Here is an 18,248-nt window from a genome sequence, read left to right on the forward strand (position 1 = left end):
CTTCACTTTCACTTTTCACTTTCATGCATTGGAGAAGGAAATGGCAACCCACTCCAGTGTTCTTGCCTGGAGAATCCCAGGGACGGGGGAGCCTAGTGGGCTGCCGTCTATGGGGTCGCACAGAGTCAGACACAACTGAAGTGACTTAGCAGCAGCAGCAATACAACACAGTGATTCAGTATTTGTATGTTATGAAATAATCACCTCAGCAAGTCTAGTTAACATCTGTCATGATACATAGTAACAGAATTCCTTGCGTGAGACGAAAACTTTTAAGATTTACTCTCTTAGCAACTTTCAAATATGCAACAGTATATTTACCATAGTCACCATGATGTCCATACGTCCCATGATAACCGGAAGTTTGTACCTTTTGACTGCTTTCACCCATTTTGTCCCCTCCACACCCTGAGTCTGGCAACTACAAATGTGTTCTCTGTATCTATGAGCTTGTTTGATCTTTTAAAGATACCATGTTTAAGTAAGATCGTATTTAAGTATTTGTCTTTCCCTGTCTGACTTACTACACTTAGCATAATGCTCTCAAGGTCCATCCATGTTGTCATGAATGGCAAGATTTCATTCTTTTTATGGCTAAATAAACTTTTATCATATGCCTGTAGTCTGTTTATGACTGAATAACATTCCATTATGTGAGATGTATTTTCTTTAAAAAAAAACTAATTTATTTATTTTAATTGGAGGCTAATTACTTTACAATACTGTGGTTGTTTTTCCCATACATCAACATGAATCAGCCATGGGTGTACATGTGTCCCCCTCCCATCCTGAACCCCCACCCCACCTCCCTCCCCATCCCATCACTCTGGGTTGTCCCAGAGCACCGGCTTTGAATGTCCTGCTTCACACATCAAACTTTCACTGGTCATCTATTTTACATATGGTAGTATACATGTTTCAATGCAAATCAAAACCGCAATGAAGTACCATCTCACGCTGGTCAGAATGGTTGCCATCAAAAAGTCTGCAAACAATAAATGCTGGAGATGTATTTTCTTAATCCATTCATCTGTTGATGGACGCTTAGGTTTTTTTCTATATTTTGGTTATTATAAGTAGTTCTGCAATGAACATAGGGGTGCATATATCATTTTGAGTTAGTGTTTTCATTTTCTTTGGATAAATACCTAGAAGTGGAATTACTGGATTATATGGTAGTTTTATTTTTAATTTTTTGGGGAATCTCCATAGTGGCTAAACCAGTTTACATTTCCACCAACAGGCACAGGAGTTCCCTTTTCTCCACATCCTTGCCAACATTTGTTATTTTTGTATTTTTTATAATAGTCATTCTCAAATGTGTGAAGTGATATTATTGTTGGTTTTGTTTGCATTTCCCTGATTATTAGTGATACTGAGCATCTTTTTATGTACCCCTTGGCCATTTGTATGTCTTCTTTAGAAAATGTCTATTCAGAGCTTCTGTCCATTGTTTAATCAGATTGTTTGTGGGGTTTTGCTATTAAGGTATATAAGTTATTTTTCAGATATATCATTTGCAATATTTCACATTCAATAGACTGCTTTTCATTTTGTTGGTGGTTTCCTTTGATGTGCAGAAGCTTTTTAGTTTGATGTAGTCCCACTTGTTTACTTTTGCTTTTGTTGCTTTGTCTGAGGAAACAGATTAAAAAAAAAAATATTGCAAACACCAAAGTTTTTGGTGACAAATCCAAAACCTCATCACCAAGACCTATGTCAAGGACCTTACTATCTCTGTTTTCTTCTAGGAGTTTATGGTTTCAGGTCTCACATTCAAGTCTTTAATCTATTTTGAGTTAACTTTTGTGTATGTGTAAAATAATGGTCAAGTTTCATTATTTTGCATGTGGTTGTCCAGTTTTTGCAACATCATTTATTTCAGAGACTGTCCCTTCTCCATTGTATGTTCTTGGCTCCTATGTTGTAAATTAATTGACCATATATGCCTGGTTTTATTTCTGGGCTACCTAATCTATTCAATTGATCTGTGTGTCAATTTGAAATTTCAGAACTGAATAGATAGCCCAGAAAAAACCCCATCAGATAGCATGATGCCTCCAGCTTTTGTCTTTTACTCAAGATTCCTTTGACTATTCAGGGAAAGACCATTTAATTTTTAAAGATCAATAATACGAAAAGCGTAAATTGAAGTGCAAGAAAAAACTTTTTATAAATATTATTTAATTAAAGATTTTAAATTTATTTTCTCCCACAGTAGTTAAGCATGCCTTTTAAAATAATAAGAGCTGAGAAAAATTAGCATGTGCATCATTCAGAATTAGTGGAGGCAACATGCAAAGTCTCTAAAAAGATGAAGTTTGACCAGGTCATGTGTAAAATCCTTTCATGCTTTGACATTGTGTAGGGTATGACAATGGTAATGAACCCATAAAAGTAGTAGGTGGTCAATAAACTTATACACATTGGGTAAAATTTATTATGTGTTTATTATGTGTTCTCCACAAACTGGAGAACAACAATACCAAAGAAGTTCTCCCACTGTTGTGAAGGTTCTGAGCCTCACATCAGGCTTCTCAGCCTCGAGATCTGGCAAAGAGACTGGGAATCCCCAGAGAATCTGACATTGAAGGCCAACAGGATTTGATTACAGGATTTTTACAGGACTGGGGGAAAATAGAGACTCCACTGGTGGAGGACACAAAAAACTCTTGTGCACACCAAGACCCAGGAGAAAGGAGCAGTGACCTCACAGAAGACTGAATCAGACCTACCTGCTAGTGTTGGAGAATCTCCTGTGGAGGTGTGGGTAAGCAGTGACTTAGTGCAGGGACCGTTGGCACTAACAACAAGCAGTCCTGGAAGTCCCTTGGCATAAGTTTTCTTGGAGGTTGACATTAACTCTATCATAGAGTTCAAAGACCCCAGGGCTGGTTGGTCTCAGGTCAAACAACTAACAGGGAGGGTGTGCAACTCTCCCCACCCCATCAGCAGATACTTGGATTAAAGTTTTATTGAGCATGGCCCTGCCCACCAGAGCAAGACCCAGTTTTTCCCACTGCCAGTCCCTCCCATCAGGAAGCTTAGACAAGCCTCTTAGCCTCCTCCATCAAAGGGCAGACAGAAGAAGCAAGAAGAACAACAACTCGCAGTGGCTAGAATGAAAACCACACTACAGAACATTAATCAGAATGAAATGACAGAGGGTTATGTCCCAGATAAAGGGACAAGATACAACCTCAGAACAACAACTAACTGAAGTGGAGATAGGCAACCATCCAGGAAAAGAATTCAGAATAATGATAGTGAGGATTATCCAGGATATCAAAAACAGAATGGAGAAGATGCAAGAAATGTCTACCAAAGACTAAGAATTTAAGAACAAACAGAGATGAATAATACACTAGAAGGAATCAATAGCAGAATAACTGAGGCCAAAGAATGGAAGTGACCTAGAGGACAGAATGATGGAAATCACTGCTACAGAACAGAATATAAAAAAAAAAAGAATGAAAAAAAAAAAAAAAACCAAACAGAAGATAGTCTCAGCAACTTCTGGGACAACATTAAACACACCAACATTTGCATTATAGGGATCCTAGAAGGAAAAGAATGAGAGAAAGGACCTGAGGAAATACTTGAAGAGATAATAGCTGGAAACTTCCCAAACATGGGAAAGGAAATAGTCAACCATGTCCAGGAAGTACAGAGAGTCCCAGGCAGGATAAACCCAAGGAGGAACACACAGAGAGACATAGTAATAAAAATGATGAAAATGAAAGACAAAGATAAAATATTTAAAGAAATAAGGAGAAAAGGACAAATAATATACAAGGGAACTCCTATAAGGTTATCAGCTGATTTCTCAACAGAAACTCTACAAGCAAAAAGGGAATGGCATGATATAGTTAAAGTGATGAAAGGGAAGAAACTACAACCAAGAATACTCTACCCAGAAAGACTCTCCTTCAGATTTGACAGAAAAATAAAATACTTTCCAGACAAGTAAATGTGAAGAGAATCTACCAAACTAGTTTTACAACAAATGTTAAAGGAATTTCTCTAGGCAGGAAACACAAGAGAAGGAAAAGGCCTACACAAAATAAAGCCAAAACAATTAAGAATATGATAATAGGATCATATATATTGGTAGTTACCTTAAATGTAAATGGATGAAATGCACCAACCAAAAGGCATAGACTGGCTGGCTGGCTGGAAACATGTGCATGCATGCACTTCCACTTACCACATCACACTACTTAACCCTCCAAACTGTATGTAATATTTTATATGGTTAGGTTAATCATGGTTCCACTATGGCTTGCAATTGTTGTTCAGTGGCTAAATCATGTCTGACTCTTTGCAGCCCCATGGACTGCAGCACACCAGATTCCTCTGTCTTTTACTGTCTCCCAGATTTTCCTGAAATTTATGTCATTGAGTCAGTGATGCTATCTAAACATCTCATTCTCTGCCACCCCTTTCTCCTTTTGCCTTCAATCTTTTCTAGCATCAGGATCTTTTCCAATGAGTTGGCTTGTTACATCAGATGGCCAACATATCGAGCTTCAGTTTCAGCATCAGTCCTTTCAACGAATATTCAGGACTGATTTCCTTTAGGATAGACTTGTTGGATCTCCTTGTAGTTCAAGGGACTCTCAAGAGGCTTCCCCATAGTTTTGGAAGCTTTGGCCACAACAATCAGAGCAGAAAAAGAAATAAAAGGAATCCAGATAGGAAAAGAAGTAAAACTCTCACTGTTTGCAGATGACATGATATTCTACACAGAAAACCCTAAAGACTACCAGAAAATTACTAGAGCTAATCAATGAATAGAGTCAAGTTGCAGGATATAAAATTAACACACAGAAATCCCTTGCATTCCTATACACTAACAATGAGAAAATAGAAAGAGAAATGAAGGAAACAATACCATTCACCATTGCAACAAAAAGAATAAAATACTTAGGAGTATGTCTACCTAAAGAAACAAAAGACCTACACATAGAAAACTATAAAACACTGATGAAAGAAATCAAAGAGGACACAAACAGATGGAGAAATATACCGTGTTCATGGATTGGAAGAGTCAATATGGTGAAAATGAGTATACTACTCAAAGCAATCTATAGATTCAATGCAATCCCTCTCAAGCTACCAATAGTATTCTTCACAGAACTAGAACAAATAACTTCACAATTTGTATGGAAATACAAAAAGCCTCGAATAGCCAAAGCAATCTTGAGAAAGAAGAATGGAACTGGAGGAATCAACCTGCCTGGCTTCAGACTCTACTACAAAGCCACAGTCATCAAGACAGTATGGTACTGGCACAAAGACAGAAATATAGATCAATGGAACAGAATACAAAGCCCAGAGATAAATCCACGTACCTACAGACACCTTATCTTTGACAAAGTAGGCAAGAATATACAATGGAAAAAAGACAACCTCTTTAACAAGTGGTGCTGGGAAAACTGGTCAACCACTTGTAAAAGAATGAAACTAGAACACTTTCTAACACCATACACAAAAATAAACTCAAAATGGATTAAAGATCTAAATGTAAGACCAGAAACTATAAAACTCCTAGAGGAGAACATAGGCAAGACACTCTCCGACATAAATCACAGCAGGATCCTCTATGACCCACCTCCCAGAATATTGGAAATAAAAGCAAAAATAAACAAATGGGACCTAATGAAACTTAAAAGCTTTTGCACAATGAAGAAAAGTGTAAGCAAGGTGAAATTACAGCCTTCAGAACGGGAGAAAACAATAGCAAACTAATCAACTGACAAATAATTAATCTAAAAAATATACAAGCAATTCCTGTAGCTCAATTCCAGAAAAATAAATGACCCAATCAAAAAAATGGGCCAAAGACCTAAACAGACATTTCTCCAAAGAAGACATACAGATGGCTAACAAACACATGAAAAGATGCTCAACATCACTCATTATCAGAGAAATTCAAATCAAAGCCAGAATGAGGTATCATTTCATGCCAGTCAGAATGGCTGCTAGAGGATGTGGAGAAATGTGAACCCTCTTACACTATTGGTGGGAATGCAAACTAGTACAGCCACTATGGAAAACAGTGTGGAGATTTCTTAAAAAGCTGGAGACAGAACTGCCATATGACCCAGCAATCCCACTTCTGGGCATACACACCGAGGAAACCAGATTGAAAGAGACACGTGTACCCCAATGTTCATCACAGCATTGTTTATAATAGCCAGGACCTGGAAGCAACCTAGATATCCATTGGCAGATGAGTGGATAAGGAAGCTGTGGTACATATACATTATGGAATATTACTCAGCCATTAAAAAGAATACATTTGAATCAGTTCTAATGAGGTGGATGAAACTGGAGCTTACTGTAGAGGGTGAAGTAAGCCAAAAAGAAAAACACCAATACAGTATACTAACGCATATATATGGAATTTAGAAAGATTGTAACGATAACCCTATATGCGAGACAGCAAAAGAGTCACAGATGTATAGAACAATCTTTTGGACTCTGTAGGAGAGGGCCAGGGTAGGATAATTTGGGAGAATGGCATTTAAACATGCATATTATCATATTTGAAACCCATCCCCAGTCCAGGTTCGATGCATGATACATTGTGCTCTGGGCTGTTGCACTGGGATGACCCACAGGGATGGATGGGAAAGGAGGAAGGAGGGGTTTCAGGATGGGGAACACATGTACACCCATTGTGGATTCATGTCAATGTATGTCAAACCACTACAATATTGTAAAGTAATTAGCCTCCAATTAAAATAAATAAATTTATATTGAAAGAAAAAAAAACAAAGAATTTTTTGGTAGTATCAAGAGAAAAGTCACTGGCAATATACAATGGAATCTCCATGAAACAATCAATCAATTTTCTCAGCAGAAACCATGAAGACAAGAATGGTGTAGGACGACCTATTCTAAGTACTGAAAGAAAAAAAAAATGCCAAGAATACCATTCCCAGTAAAACTGTTCCTCAAAAATAGAGAGATATTTTCACAAACAAAAGTCAAGGAAATTCATCACCACTCGACCTACCTTATAAGAAAATGCTATTGACAAGATATAGAAGCAACCTAAGTATCCATCAAAACAGAGGAACATATAAAGATGTGGTGTATATACAATGGAAAGTCACTCAGCCATAAAAGAGAATGAAATTTTGCCATTTGTAACAATATGGATGGACCTGGAGGGTATTATGCTTAGTGAAGTAAGTCAGACAGAGAAAAACAAATACTGTATGTTGTCAATTAAAAGTGGAATTTAAAAAATCATTTTAAATAGCTATAACTAAAATGTTTAAAGATACACATAGGAAAGAATGTAAATTGTGACAACAAAGTGCGAGAGAAGTAAAAGCATATGGCTTTTGTCTATGACTGAACTTAAGTTATTAATAAGTTAGGCTGTTATAAGATATCTTATATAACTCACAAGGTAACCACAAAACATAAATATCTCTAGAATTTACATGAAAGAAAAATAGAATGGAATCAAAACATGCCAATAAAAAAAAATCAACAAAACACTAAGGGAGGCATCTCAGTTCTTAATATATCATTTTATAGGTCTCTTTTACACTTTTTATACAAGGTATACTCTTTTATACAAGATGGTATAATTTTTTTAATACAAGACCTGCCTTTCTTGCCCCCACAGATCTTCCAGGACTTGTTTAAGATTTACAGGAGGGGTTTTATACTCACAAGTAAACTAACTTCATAAGGCTGGCAATATGTATTTGAAAAGTCATTCAAAAATAATGGAAGAATGGGGAGTAAATAGTCAAGAAGATAAGATATATATCTGAAAAATATCCAAGTAGAAATTTTGAGGTCATTGGAAACAACAGAATGAAGTCAAGGTGTACATCTGAAAGGTGATACAGCTATTCAGTTGGAAATAAAAGTGAATCAAACTATTTGTTCAGAACGGTTATCCTTTTAATTAATAGATTTTTTTCACAAGAAATTTAAAATTACAATGCAATGTTAATAAGCATAACCAATTCAACTTGAATTAAAGAACTGTTGAGTTTATGGCACAAAAGAATTGCCAAAGAATTCATCAGAATACTAAGCATTAATAGAAAATTGTATCAGAGTTACGCAGCTCAGTCATAAAGTATGATTTTTGGTCCACAGGTCAAATCTGGTATTGCAGGTGAGACAGAGGAATATAATCTGGATGAGTCTCTACTATAGGAGATGACTACAATGTGGATTAATCTAAGGACCTGGACTCTAGAAACAAATTGACTTGATCTCACTTAGGCTCCAATCTTGTTTCCTGCACTTTATCTATCACCTTTGTGACATTATCAAGTTAATCTCATTACATCTGTTTTTCTATCTATAAAATGGGGATAACAAAATAGAGTCTGCTTCCTAAGGTTGTTGAAAGGCTTAAAAGAGATAACCAAAGCATATTGCATGGAAAGTAGAGTTAATAATTTAATAATAAATTAACTCTTCTGCCTTCTCTCAACTTTACTACTTTCATGTGGCTATAAATTAGGTTCCTAAGTTTCAATTTTCTCACCTGTAAAACAGGAATTATCATACAGAGTCTAACTGTTTCACAATGTTGAATGAGATAACCTATATAAAAGTGTTCTGTATAGGTAGTATGTATATGCATGTGAAGGATATCCACTGATATATGCAATTGGTTAACTGCTTCCTGTACTTTTTAGTGAAAGTGAAAGTTGCTCAGATATGTCTGACTCTTTGCGACCCCATGGACTATGCAGTCCATGGAATTCTCCAGGCCGGAATACTGGAGTGGGTAGCCTTTCCCTTCTCCAGGGGATCTTCCCATCCCAGGGATTGAACCAAGGTCTCCCATATTGCAGGCAGATTCTTTACCAGCTGAGCCACAAGAGAGGCACACTTAGGGCTCATCTCAAATTTATAACTCAAAAGAATAAACATCAACATCTGAGGAATCAGTGAACTAAAATGGACGGGAATGGGCAAATTCAGAAGACCATTATATCTACTACTGTGGGCAAGAATCCCATACAAGAAATGGAGTAGCCCTCATAATCAATAAGAGTCTGAAATGCAGTACTTGGGTGCAAACTCAAACATGACAGGATGATGTCAGTTCATTTCCAAGGAAAGCCATTCAACATCACAGTAATCCAAGTCTATGATCCTACCACCAATGCCAAAGAAGCTGAAGTTGATCAGTCCTATGAAGACCTAGAAGATCTCCTAGAACTAACATCAAAAAGAGATGTTCTATTTATCATTGAGAATTGGACTGCACAAATAGGAAGTCAAGAGATACCTGGAGTAACAGGCAAGTTTGGCCTTGGAGAACAAATTGAAGCAGGGCAATGGCTAACTGAATTCTGCCAAGAGAATGCACTGGTCATATCAAATATCCTTTTCCAGCAACACAAGAGATGACTTTATACATGGATATCACCAAACAGTCAATACCAAAATCAAATTGATTACCTTCTTTGTAGCTAAAGATGCAGAAGCTGTATACAGTAAGCAAAAAAACAAAACAAAACAAAACAAGACCTGGAGCTGACTGTGGCTCAGATCATCAGCTTCTCAAAGCAAAATTCAGGCTTAAACTAAAGAAAGCATGGAAACCACTAGGCCGGCCAAGTATGACTTAAATCAAATCCCCTATGAATATGCAGTAGAGGTATTGAATAGATTCAAGGGATTAGAACTTGTAAACGGTGTGCCTGAAGAACTAAGGACCGAGGTTCATAATTTTGTACAGGAGGCAGAGAACAAAACCATCCCAAAGAAAATGAAGAGCAAGAAGGCAAAGTGGTTATCTGAAGAGGCCTTACAAATAGCTAAAGAAAGAAGAGAAGCAAAAAGCAAGGGAGAAAGAAAAACGTATGCTCAACTAAATGCAGATTTCGAAAGAACAGCTTGGAGAGACAAGAAGGACTTCTTCAATGGACAGTGTATAAAACTAGAAGAAAACAGCAGAAGGGGAAAGACTAGAGATCACTTCAAGAAAACTGGAGATATCAATGGAATATTTTGCTTAAAGATGGGCACAATAAAGGACAAAAAATCGTAGAGACTAGTCAACACTGAAGAGATCAAGAAGAGATGGAAAGAATACATGAAAGAACTGTACAAAAAAGATCTAAATGAACTGGATTACTACAATGGTGTGGTCAGCCACCCAGAGCCAGACATTCTGGAGAGCGAAGTCAAGTGGGCCTTAGGAAGCACTGCTGTTAATAAAGCTAGTGGATGCAATGGAATTCCAGTAGAACTATTCAAAACCCTAAAGGATGATGTCATCAAGGTGTTGCACTCAATATGTCAGCAAATAAGGAAGACCCAGCAGTAGCCACAGGACTGGAAAAGGTCAATCCTCATCCAAATTACCAAGAAGGGTAGTACTAAAAAATGTGCTAACCATTGGACAATTGCACTCATCTCCCATGTTAGTAAGGTCATGTTTAAAATCTTGCATGCTAGGCTTCAGCATTATGTGAACCAAGAACATCCAGATGTCCAAACTGAGTTTAGAAAAGGAAGACAGAACCAGAGAGCAAATTGCCAACATTTTCTGGATTATAGAGAAAGCTATGGAATTCTAGAAAAAATATCTACCTCTGTTTCATTGACTATGCCAAAACCTTTGACTGTGGATCATAATAAACTATGGAAAGCTCTTAAAGAGATGGGAATATCAGACCATCTTACCTATCTCCTGAGAAACCTGTCAAGAAGGAACAGTAAGAACCCTATATTGAACAACTGATTGGTTCAATATTGAGAAAAGAGTATGATCAGGCTGTCTGCTGTCACCATGTTTGTTTAATCTATATGCTGAGCACATCATGAGAAATGCTGGGCTGGATGTTACAAGCTGGGATCAAGATATGCGGTAGAAACATCAACAATCGCAGATATATGGATGATACCACTCTAATGGCTGAAAGCAAAAAGGAACTAAAGAACTTCTTGATGAGAGTGAAGGAGGAGAGTAAAAAACCTGGCTCAAAACTAAATATTAAGAAAAAAAACCCAACATTGAGAACATGGCATCCTGCCCCATTACTTCATGGCAAATAGAGGGGGAAAAGTTGAAATCGTGACAGATTTCCTCTTCTTGGGCTCTAAAATCACTGCAGATGGTGACTGTGGTTGTGAAATCAGATGTTTGCTTCTTGGCAGGAAAGCTATGACGAACCTAGACAGTGTATTGAAAAGCAGAGACATTACTCTGCTGACAAAGGTGCATATAGTCAAGGCTATGGTCTTCCCAGTGGTCATGTATGGTTGTGAGAGCTGGACCGTTAAGTGGGGTGTCAGAAGAATTGATGCCTTTGAACTGTGGTGCTAGAGAAGACTCCTGAAAGTCCCTTGGACAACAAGGAGATCAAACCAGTCAATCTTAAGGAAAATCAACCCTGAATACTTGTTTGAAGGACTGATGCTGAAGCTGAAACTCTAGTATTTTGGTCATCTGATGTGAACAGCAGACATGTTGGAAAAATCCCTGATGCTAGGAAAGATTGAGGGCAGAAGAAGAGGGCATCAGAGGATGAGATGGTTGGATGGCATCACTGATGCATTGGACATGACCTTGGGCAAACTTCGGGAGATGGTGAGGGACAGGGAGGCCTGGTATGCTGCAGTCCATGCAGTTGCAAAGAGTCGGACATAATTGGGTGGCTGAACAACACTATGTAGATGCATGTGAAGGATGTCTACTGATACATGCAGTTGGTTTATTGCTTCCCAAACTTTTTAGGGCTCATCTCAAATTTATAACTCAAACCTAAAATGAAGTTTACAGTCATCTCAATTATTACAGGAGACTTTTCCTGCTTTTTCTTTATCTGGCTGTATATTTCCATCAAAAAGTGGGAAACAGAAGCACTATATTCACATCTGTCAATTTTGCTGTTAGTATCTTTGGTGTAGGCTTCTTTGCTGCTTATTATTATCCTTTGGTTTTCAAAGATCCATACTACCCACTATGTCTATGACCTCTACAACCACAGAGAATTCTAAGATCTTCATCCATTTTTCTTTGTATGTGTTCCAGCACCTAGAAACATTCCTGGCAAATAGGAAGGACTCAACCACTTTTGTTAATGGAATGATTTCATGAATCTGTAGGTGTGTGTAAAAAAAGACTGGATTTAAGTTGAAAAGACTGTCTTGACTCTACTCTATTTTATGTGACTTTGGAGAAATCACTTTAGGAAAAAGAATTACATAGATATCATCTATAAACAAGGCTTGATAATCCTCAAACTTTTTTTGAGAATTAAAAGAGAATGTATAGAAGCTCTTTATTGACTATAAACCACCAAATTTAAGGTGTTCTCATAAATCATTAGTGAATTTTACTTCAATAGCATCTTAAATAATTAAACTGACTAAATAAATAGATTTGCTAATGATTATTGGTTAGTACAGGTAAGTATACAAATAGCTGTTTCCTAAAAGAGTGAAAACACAAGAAACACAAGTACAACAGTGGTTGTACTGCTCTAATTCATAGTCTGTGGCACTGAGAACAAAGTCATTTGCCTGATGTGACACTAAACAAAATGACTTCAGTACAGTTTTGGTCGATGTCTCACAGTACTGTGTTTAAATTATCAGTAATAAAAAATAGTATATTTCCATGTTTTCCATTGGAGTACTCATTGGCAAAGTAGCCATTTAATTGCTTCTGCCCACTTCAAGTTAGCAGATTCAGTTTTTAAATCCAGAGAACCTTTGAGTCATACTCTGTGCTAGGAGAAAAGATGCACAGACTTTCAAAAAGGAATGGGATTATAGTACAGGGCTGCAATTTTCATCCAATTAAACTTAAGCTGTCTATAATTACAACCAATAGTGTACTGACTTAGAGGGTCAGACACAAAGCCGAGAAAATGGGAGACAAAAAGGGCGAAAAATTCCATTAATACCAGTAGAGAAAGAACAACCAAACAAAGAGAAAATGGAAAAGAGAGCCAGATCAATACTCAAATCTCACCAAAGGCCTTGATATTCCTGTTATCCATTAATCATATTTGTTTGAATCTCTGCATATGCTGGTTATGCTACTGTGTGGAACAAGGAATTTTAAGAATTGGCTTTTGGAGGGCAAAATAGAATTATAGAATGTCAAAATTGGAAGAACATTTAGGGGTCAAATAGTTACTGCATCTCACTTATAGATGAGCAAAGTCAAATCCAGAGACCGAAGGGAACTTGTTAAATACTGCTCAGTAATTTTTTAGTAGAATTAGTAGGTTACTGACTTTCAGGTTGTAGCTCCTTACAAAGGGAGCCAGTAAGTCACCTGCTCTCAAAAAGTACTGCTTTAAAAAAAAAATCAGAATTTCTGGGTTACATTTGAAAAATAAAGATTCTTGGGTCCCACCTCAGATCTACTGAATCAGAATTTTAAAGGTAAGTCATAACAATCTGCATTTGAACAAACTTTACAATTGCTCTAATACACAAAGGAGTTGAAAAATACTGTCCTAGACATTACCTCAAGCCTTTATACTGAGACTGCACGCTAAAAAAATCTTTCCAGATATTTAAAAGAAACAAAGCGGTAGTGGACCTGAAATGCTGTTAGAATTCCCATGGTAACTGTACAGTATAGGGCTCAATCAATAAAGATAAGGAAAGCTCTAGCAGCCAAGCAAGCTTGGGAAGCTGCAGCTGGTAGAACAGTCTAGTAGAGGGCTGGCTCTTCAGTTGGCTGCTAGACTTCTAATGTCTTTTTGTGTTACACAGGCAAGTTTACAGTAGATTACAGCAGTTCCTTAAGTTTAACTTTTCTGGCAAGACACAAATTCTGAAAACGTGGGCCTCTGTGTGTCACCATTTTATCACCCTCCACTCCTAGTTTTTTCCTGGTTCTATCACTCACTCAAATTCTGTATGCAGAATCCCTACGAGCTCCCAGAAGATCCGAGAACCAAAGTTCCCTAGCCTCACCCGTTTGTCAGGTTCGGTCAAGCAACCAGGGTGATGCAAAGGGTTAACGAGCGGTGTGCTGCAGAGCGGCAGGGAGCAAAGCCAATCAGGAGTTTAAGCGGGCCCGTACGTCTGGTTTGGGCGGAGCCTGGACGTAGAGTACAAAAGGGAAGGGCGGAAGCCAGGGGTTGAGAGGGCAGAGGGGGTTAGAGGTTGCGAGATGGTTGGGAGAGCACAGGAGCTTTGACCGTTTCTCCGTGCTCTTCTTTATCCGTAGGGATCGGTAGCTGCGGGGACAGCCCGGGGATTGGTGTATGGCCACGGAGTTACGGTGTCCGGACTCCATGCTCTGTCAGAATCAGCAAGTAAACTCTTCCTCGACCCAAAACCCTGAGCCGCAGCAATCTGGAGACCTGATCCCGGCCCACGCTGAGGGAAACAGCGACTCCGCGGCCAAGCTGACTCTCCTCAGCGGGCACGCCAATTCTAGCGTACCGGCTGAGTGGGACTCTCAGGTCTCCGGCGGCGCCACCCTCAATCCAGAAAACAACGGTGGCACTGGCAACTATGACGCTCCAGCCAGCGATTCCCTCCTAGGGGACTGCGAAATCTCCCGGCAGATCGGGGCGCAGCTTAAGCTCCTGCCAATGAATGATCAGATCCGGGAGCTGCAGACTATCATCCGGGACAAGTAAGCCAGAGCGTAAGGGGTAGGGGAGGTGGAGGGTCTCGCGGCGGTGGGCGGGGATTGGAAATAAAATTGGCTAAGGTTCTTGGCGTTGGGAAGCTGGTCTGTTGGGATCTGGGCAGGGCCTTTTCTTTGAGGTGCGGTGTCACATGACACAGGCCTTCTACCCTTTCCCAGTACCGGTGCTTAACGTCGCTTTGTGTAGGGAGGAAGCATTTTAGATAACCTCCGGTTTCCTCTTTGTCTCGAGTCATTCCTCAGTCATTCGAATGACTGGATTCCTCATTCATTCGAATCAGGTGAACGTGCTATCTGTTCTGTGCCTCTTCACGTGGGCAGCAACAATTTCTGGGTTATGGGTTTACCACGTTTAGCAGATACAGGGCAGATGGCATAGCTCTTTCACTTCATATCGTTTAACAGACTCCCAAATTGTTTCCTTGTCTCCAGTTTTTCTTTCTTCTGCATGTTCCCCCGAATGACTGAACATTTAATCTTCTTAATATACTGCTTTGATTAGCTAACTGCCCTACTCAGCAGCCTTCTTTTTTTTATTTTTTTAAATTTTTAAATTTTTTTTCCATTTATTTTTATTAGTTGGAGGCTAATTACTTTACAATACTGTAGTGGTTTTTGCCATACATTGACATGAATCAGCCATGGATTTACAGCAGCCTTCTTTGGTTTCTCCGAGCCTACCAAATAAAGTCAGGATACTTAGATGAACATTAAGGCCCTTCTTCATGGTTCCTAGGAACAGTTCTGAAACATCCCAACTTCTGCTCGCACCTGGAATTCTCTTTACTTTTCCTCTCTGTGTTCAAATCCTACCTATTCTTCAACATTAAATGCCTGCCTCTGCCAAGAAGCTTTCCTTCAATCATTCTTCTTGCTAATCTTTCCTGGCCTTTTTAATGCAAGATTCACCATCTGTTTGTATGCTGTTGTTTTGCTCTAATCTCACTTATTCAGTTTTAAGCTCCTTGAGGGCAGAAATCTTATCTTTTACATGTTTGAATTCCAGCTGTGTCTTTCAAGCAATTGTCACTCAATTACTAAAAGTTCTTTGTAGCTCTTAAAGTTATATTTGTGAAAGTATACTATTTAACTGTTTTTAATTAATCAGTGTTGAAAATTGTGGTCTTGTGAACTAATGAAGTAGTGATCTTAAAAAGTAGGAGGCATAGATTTGGCAGTTGTGGCAGGGGGAACTGAAATAAAACTTATCTGTAAAAAGGAAAATAGGATGATTCTTGTTTCTTTAGAGCAAGAGTTACTGACCTTGTATCTTGGACCTGTGCTGTCTTGGACCTTGTGTTGCACCTGTAGATGGGCTTCAGGGCTTTAACAAACCTTCAGAAATTATCTGGCAAATGTTCTTTGTATGTCTGTTTGTAATTTTTTTAAATGGCATCTTTATTGAGCTATATTTATGTACATACAGTACACCTTTTAAAGTGTACAATCCAATGGGTTTAAAGTATGCTCATTGCTTTGTAGCCATCACCACATTAAATTTTAGAATGTTTTTATCACCTCAGTAAGAAAGCCCATACCCATGAACAGTCACTCCCCATTTCCCTCCAGCCTACCAAGAACCCTCGACAATCACTCAACTACTTTCTGTCTCTATTGATGTGCCTATTCTGGACATTTCATGTAAATGGAATCATACAACATGTGGCCTTTTATGACTAGTTTCTTTTATTTAGCCTGGTGTTTTCAAGCTTCACCCATCTTCTATCAGTACACTATTTCTTTTTGGCTGAGTAATATTTCACTATTATGTATATACCACATTTTGTTTATCCATTCATCAGGTGATGAACCTTTGGGTGGTTTGGTTTCCATTTTTTGGCTAATATGAATAATGCTACTATGAACATTTGAACATGTGTCTTTATATGGGATGAGGATTCCTTTGCTTTCATCAGATTTCACACACAATTTTTATAAAACTTGGAGAGGGCATGGCATTCAGCATTCATATATGACTATGTGACAGTATCAATACCTGATTTTACTTCATTACTCAGAAAAGCCCAGGTGATATAGTAAACCTGGGCATAAGCAAAATTTTTTTTCTTCTGAGTTGGGAAGGAGACAGCAGGATCCAGAGTGATCTTAGGGAAAGATGTTTAGCATCTCCGTGCTTCAGCTGTATTATTTGTAAAATGAATATGTTCATAGTATGAAACTCCAAGGAGGCTAAAACAAGATACTGTCTTTGAACATTTGTTATAAATTCTGAAGAGCTATGTGCATTTGAGGCATTTTAAGCCTTCATGTGCATTTGAGGCATTTTAAGCCTTCATGTTTAGATTTGTGCATGGTTCAGATTGAATAGGTGCTGGTTTTTTTCAGCTATTGGGAGACAGTATAGGGAATTTAACTGTATGTAGAATTCACATTCTTTTTAAAAACTTTTTGTTGGAGTATAATTGCTTTACAATGTTGCATTAGTTTCTACTGTACCACAATATGAGTCAGTTATACATATACTTATATCCCTTTTTTTTAGTTTTTCTTCTTATTTAGGTCACCACAGGGCATTGAGTAGAGTTCCTTGTGCTATATAGTAGGTTCTCATTAATTATCTATTTTGTACATAGTAGTGTATAAATGTCAATGTCAATCCCAGTCTCCGAATTTCTCCCAACCTCCCTTCCCCACTTGGTATTGATAAGCTTGTTCTCTACATCTGTGTCTCTATTTCTGCTTTGCAAATATTCAAAGCTGCAGTAATCAGGGCATTATGGTACTGGTACAAAAACAGAAATATAGATCAATGGAACAGAATAGAAAGTGCAGAGATAAACTCTTGCACCAGTGGTCACCTAACCTATGACAAAGGAGGCAAGATTATACAGTGGAGAAAAGACAGTTTTTTCAGTAAGTGGTGCTAGGAAAACTCTACTGCTCCATGTTAAAGAATGAAATTAGAATACTCCATAACACCATGCACAAAGATAAACTCAAAATAGATTAAAGACCTAAATGTAAGGCTGGACACTGTGAAACTCTTATAGGAAAATATAGGCAGAATACTCTAAGTTATGCAGCAAGATTTTTTTTGACCCATCTCCTCAAGTAATGAAAATAAAAACAGAAATAAACAAATGGGACTTAATTAAATTTGAAAGCTTTGCATATCTGTAAAGCAATTATCCTTCAGTTAAAAGAATTTTTTTAAAAAGCACTATGTCTGTGTTTCCACTGTTGCCCTGCAAATACTCTCATCAGTATCATCTTTCTACATTCCATATATACATTAATATACGATATTTATCTTTCTCTTGCTGACTTACTTCACTCTAAAATAGGCTCTAGGTTTATCCACCTCATAAGAACTGACTCAAATGCATCCCTTTTTATGGCTGAGTAATATTCCATTGTATATACGTACCTCAGCTTCTTTATCCATTCGTCTGTCGATGGACATCTAGGTTGCTACCATGTTCTAGCTATTGTAAACAGTGCTGCAGTGAACATTGGGGTACATGTATCTTTTTCAATTTTGGTTTCCTGAGGGTATATGCCTAGGAGTGCGATTGATGGGTTATATGGGCTCAATAAAGGACAGAAATGGTATGGACCTAACAGAAGCAGAAGATATTAAGAAGAGGTGGCAAAAATACAC

At 38.1% G+C, this 18,248-nt stretch overlaps 1 protein-coding gene across 2 annotated transcripts in view; it reads left to right on the forward strand.

Moving 5' to 3' along the window:
- Positions 1–14,098: 14,098 nt before the first annotated feature.
- The window catches only part of UPRT (uracil phosphoribosyltransferase homolog), a 31,741-nt gene continuing 27,591 nt past the window's right edge, over positions 14,099–18,248 (forward strand). The window contains exon 1 of one of the 2 annotated variants that reach the window (XM_070462015.1): positions 14,099–14,611. In XM_070462015.1, coding sequence (XP_070318116.1) covers positions 14,235–14,611 — 377 coding nt within the window. In that variant the 5' untranslated portion in view covers positions 14,099–14,234. The remainder of the gene's footprint in view (positions 14,612–18,248) is intronic. The other variant, XM_020882477.2, reaches the window with a different exon arrangement.

This window comes from Odocoileus virginianus, chromosome X (assembly GCF_023699985.2).
Source record: "Odocoileus virginianus isolate 20LAN1187 ecotype Illinois chromosome X, Ovbor_1.2, whole genome shotgun sequence".
Classification (NCBI taxonomy): domain Eukaryota; kingdom Metazoa; phylum Chordata; class Mammalia; order Artiodactyla; family Cervidae; genus Odocoileus; species Odocoileus virginianus.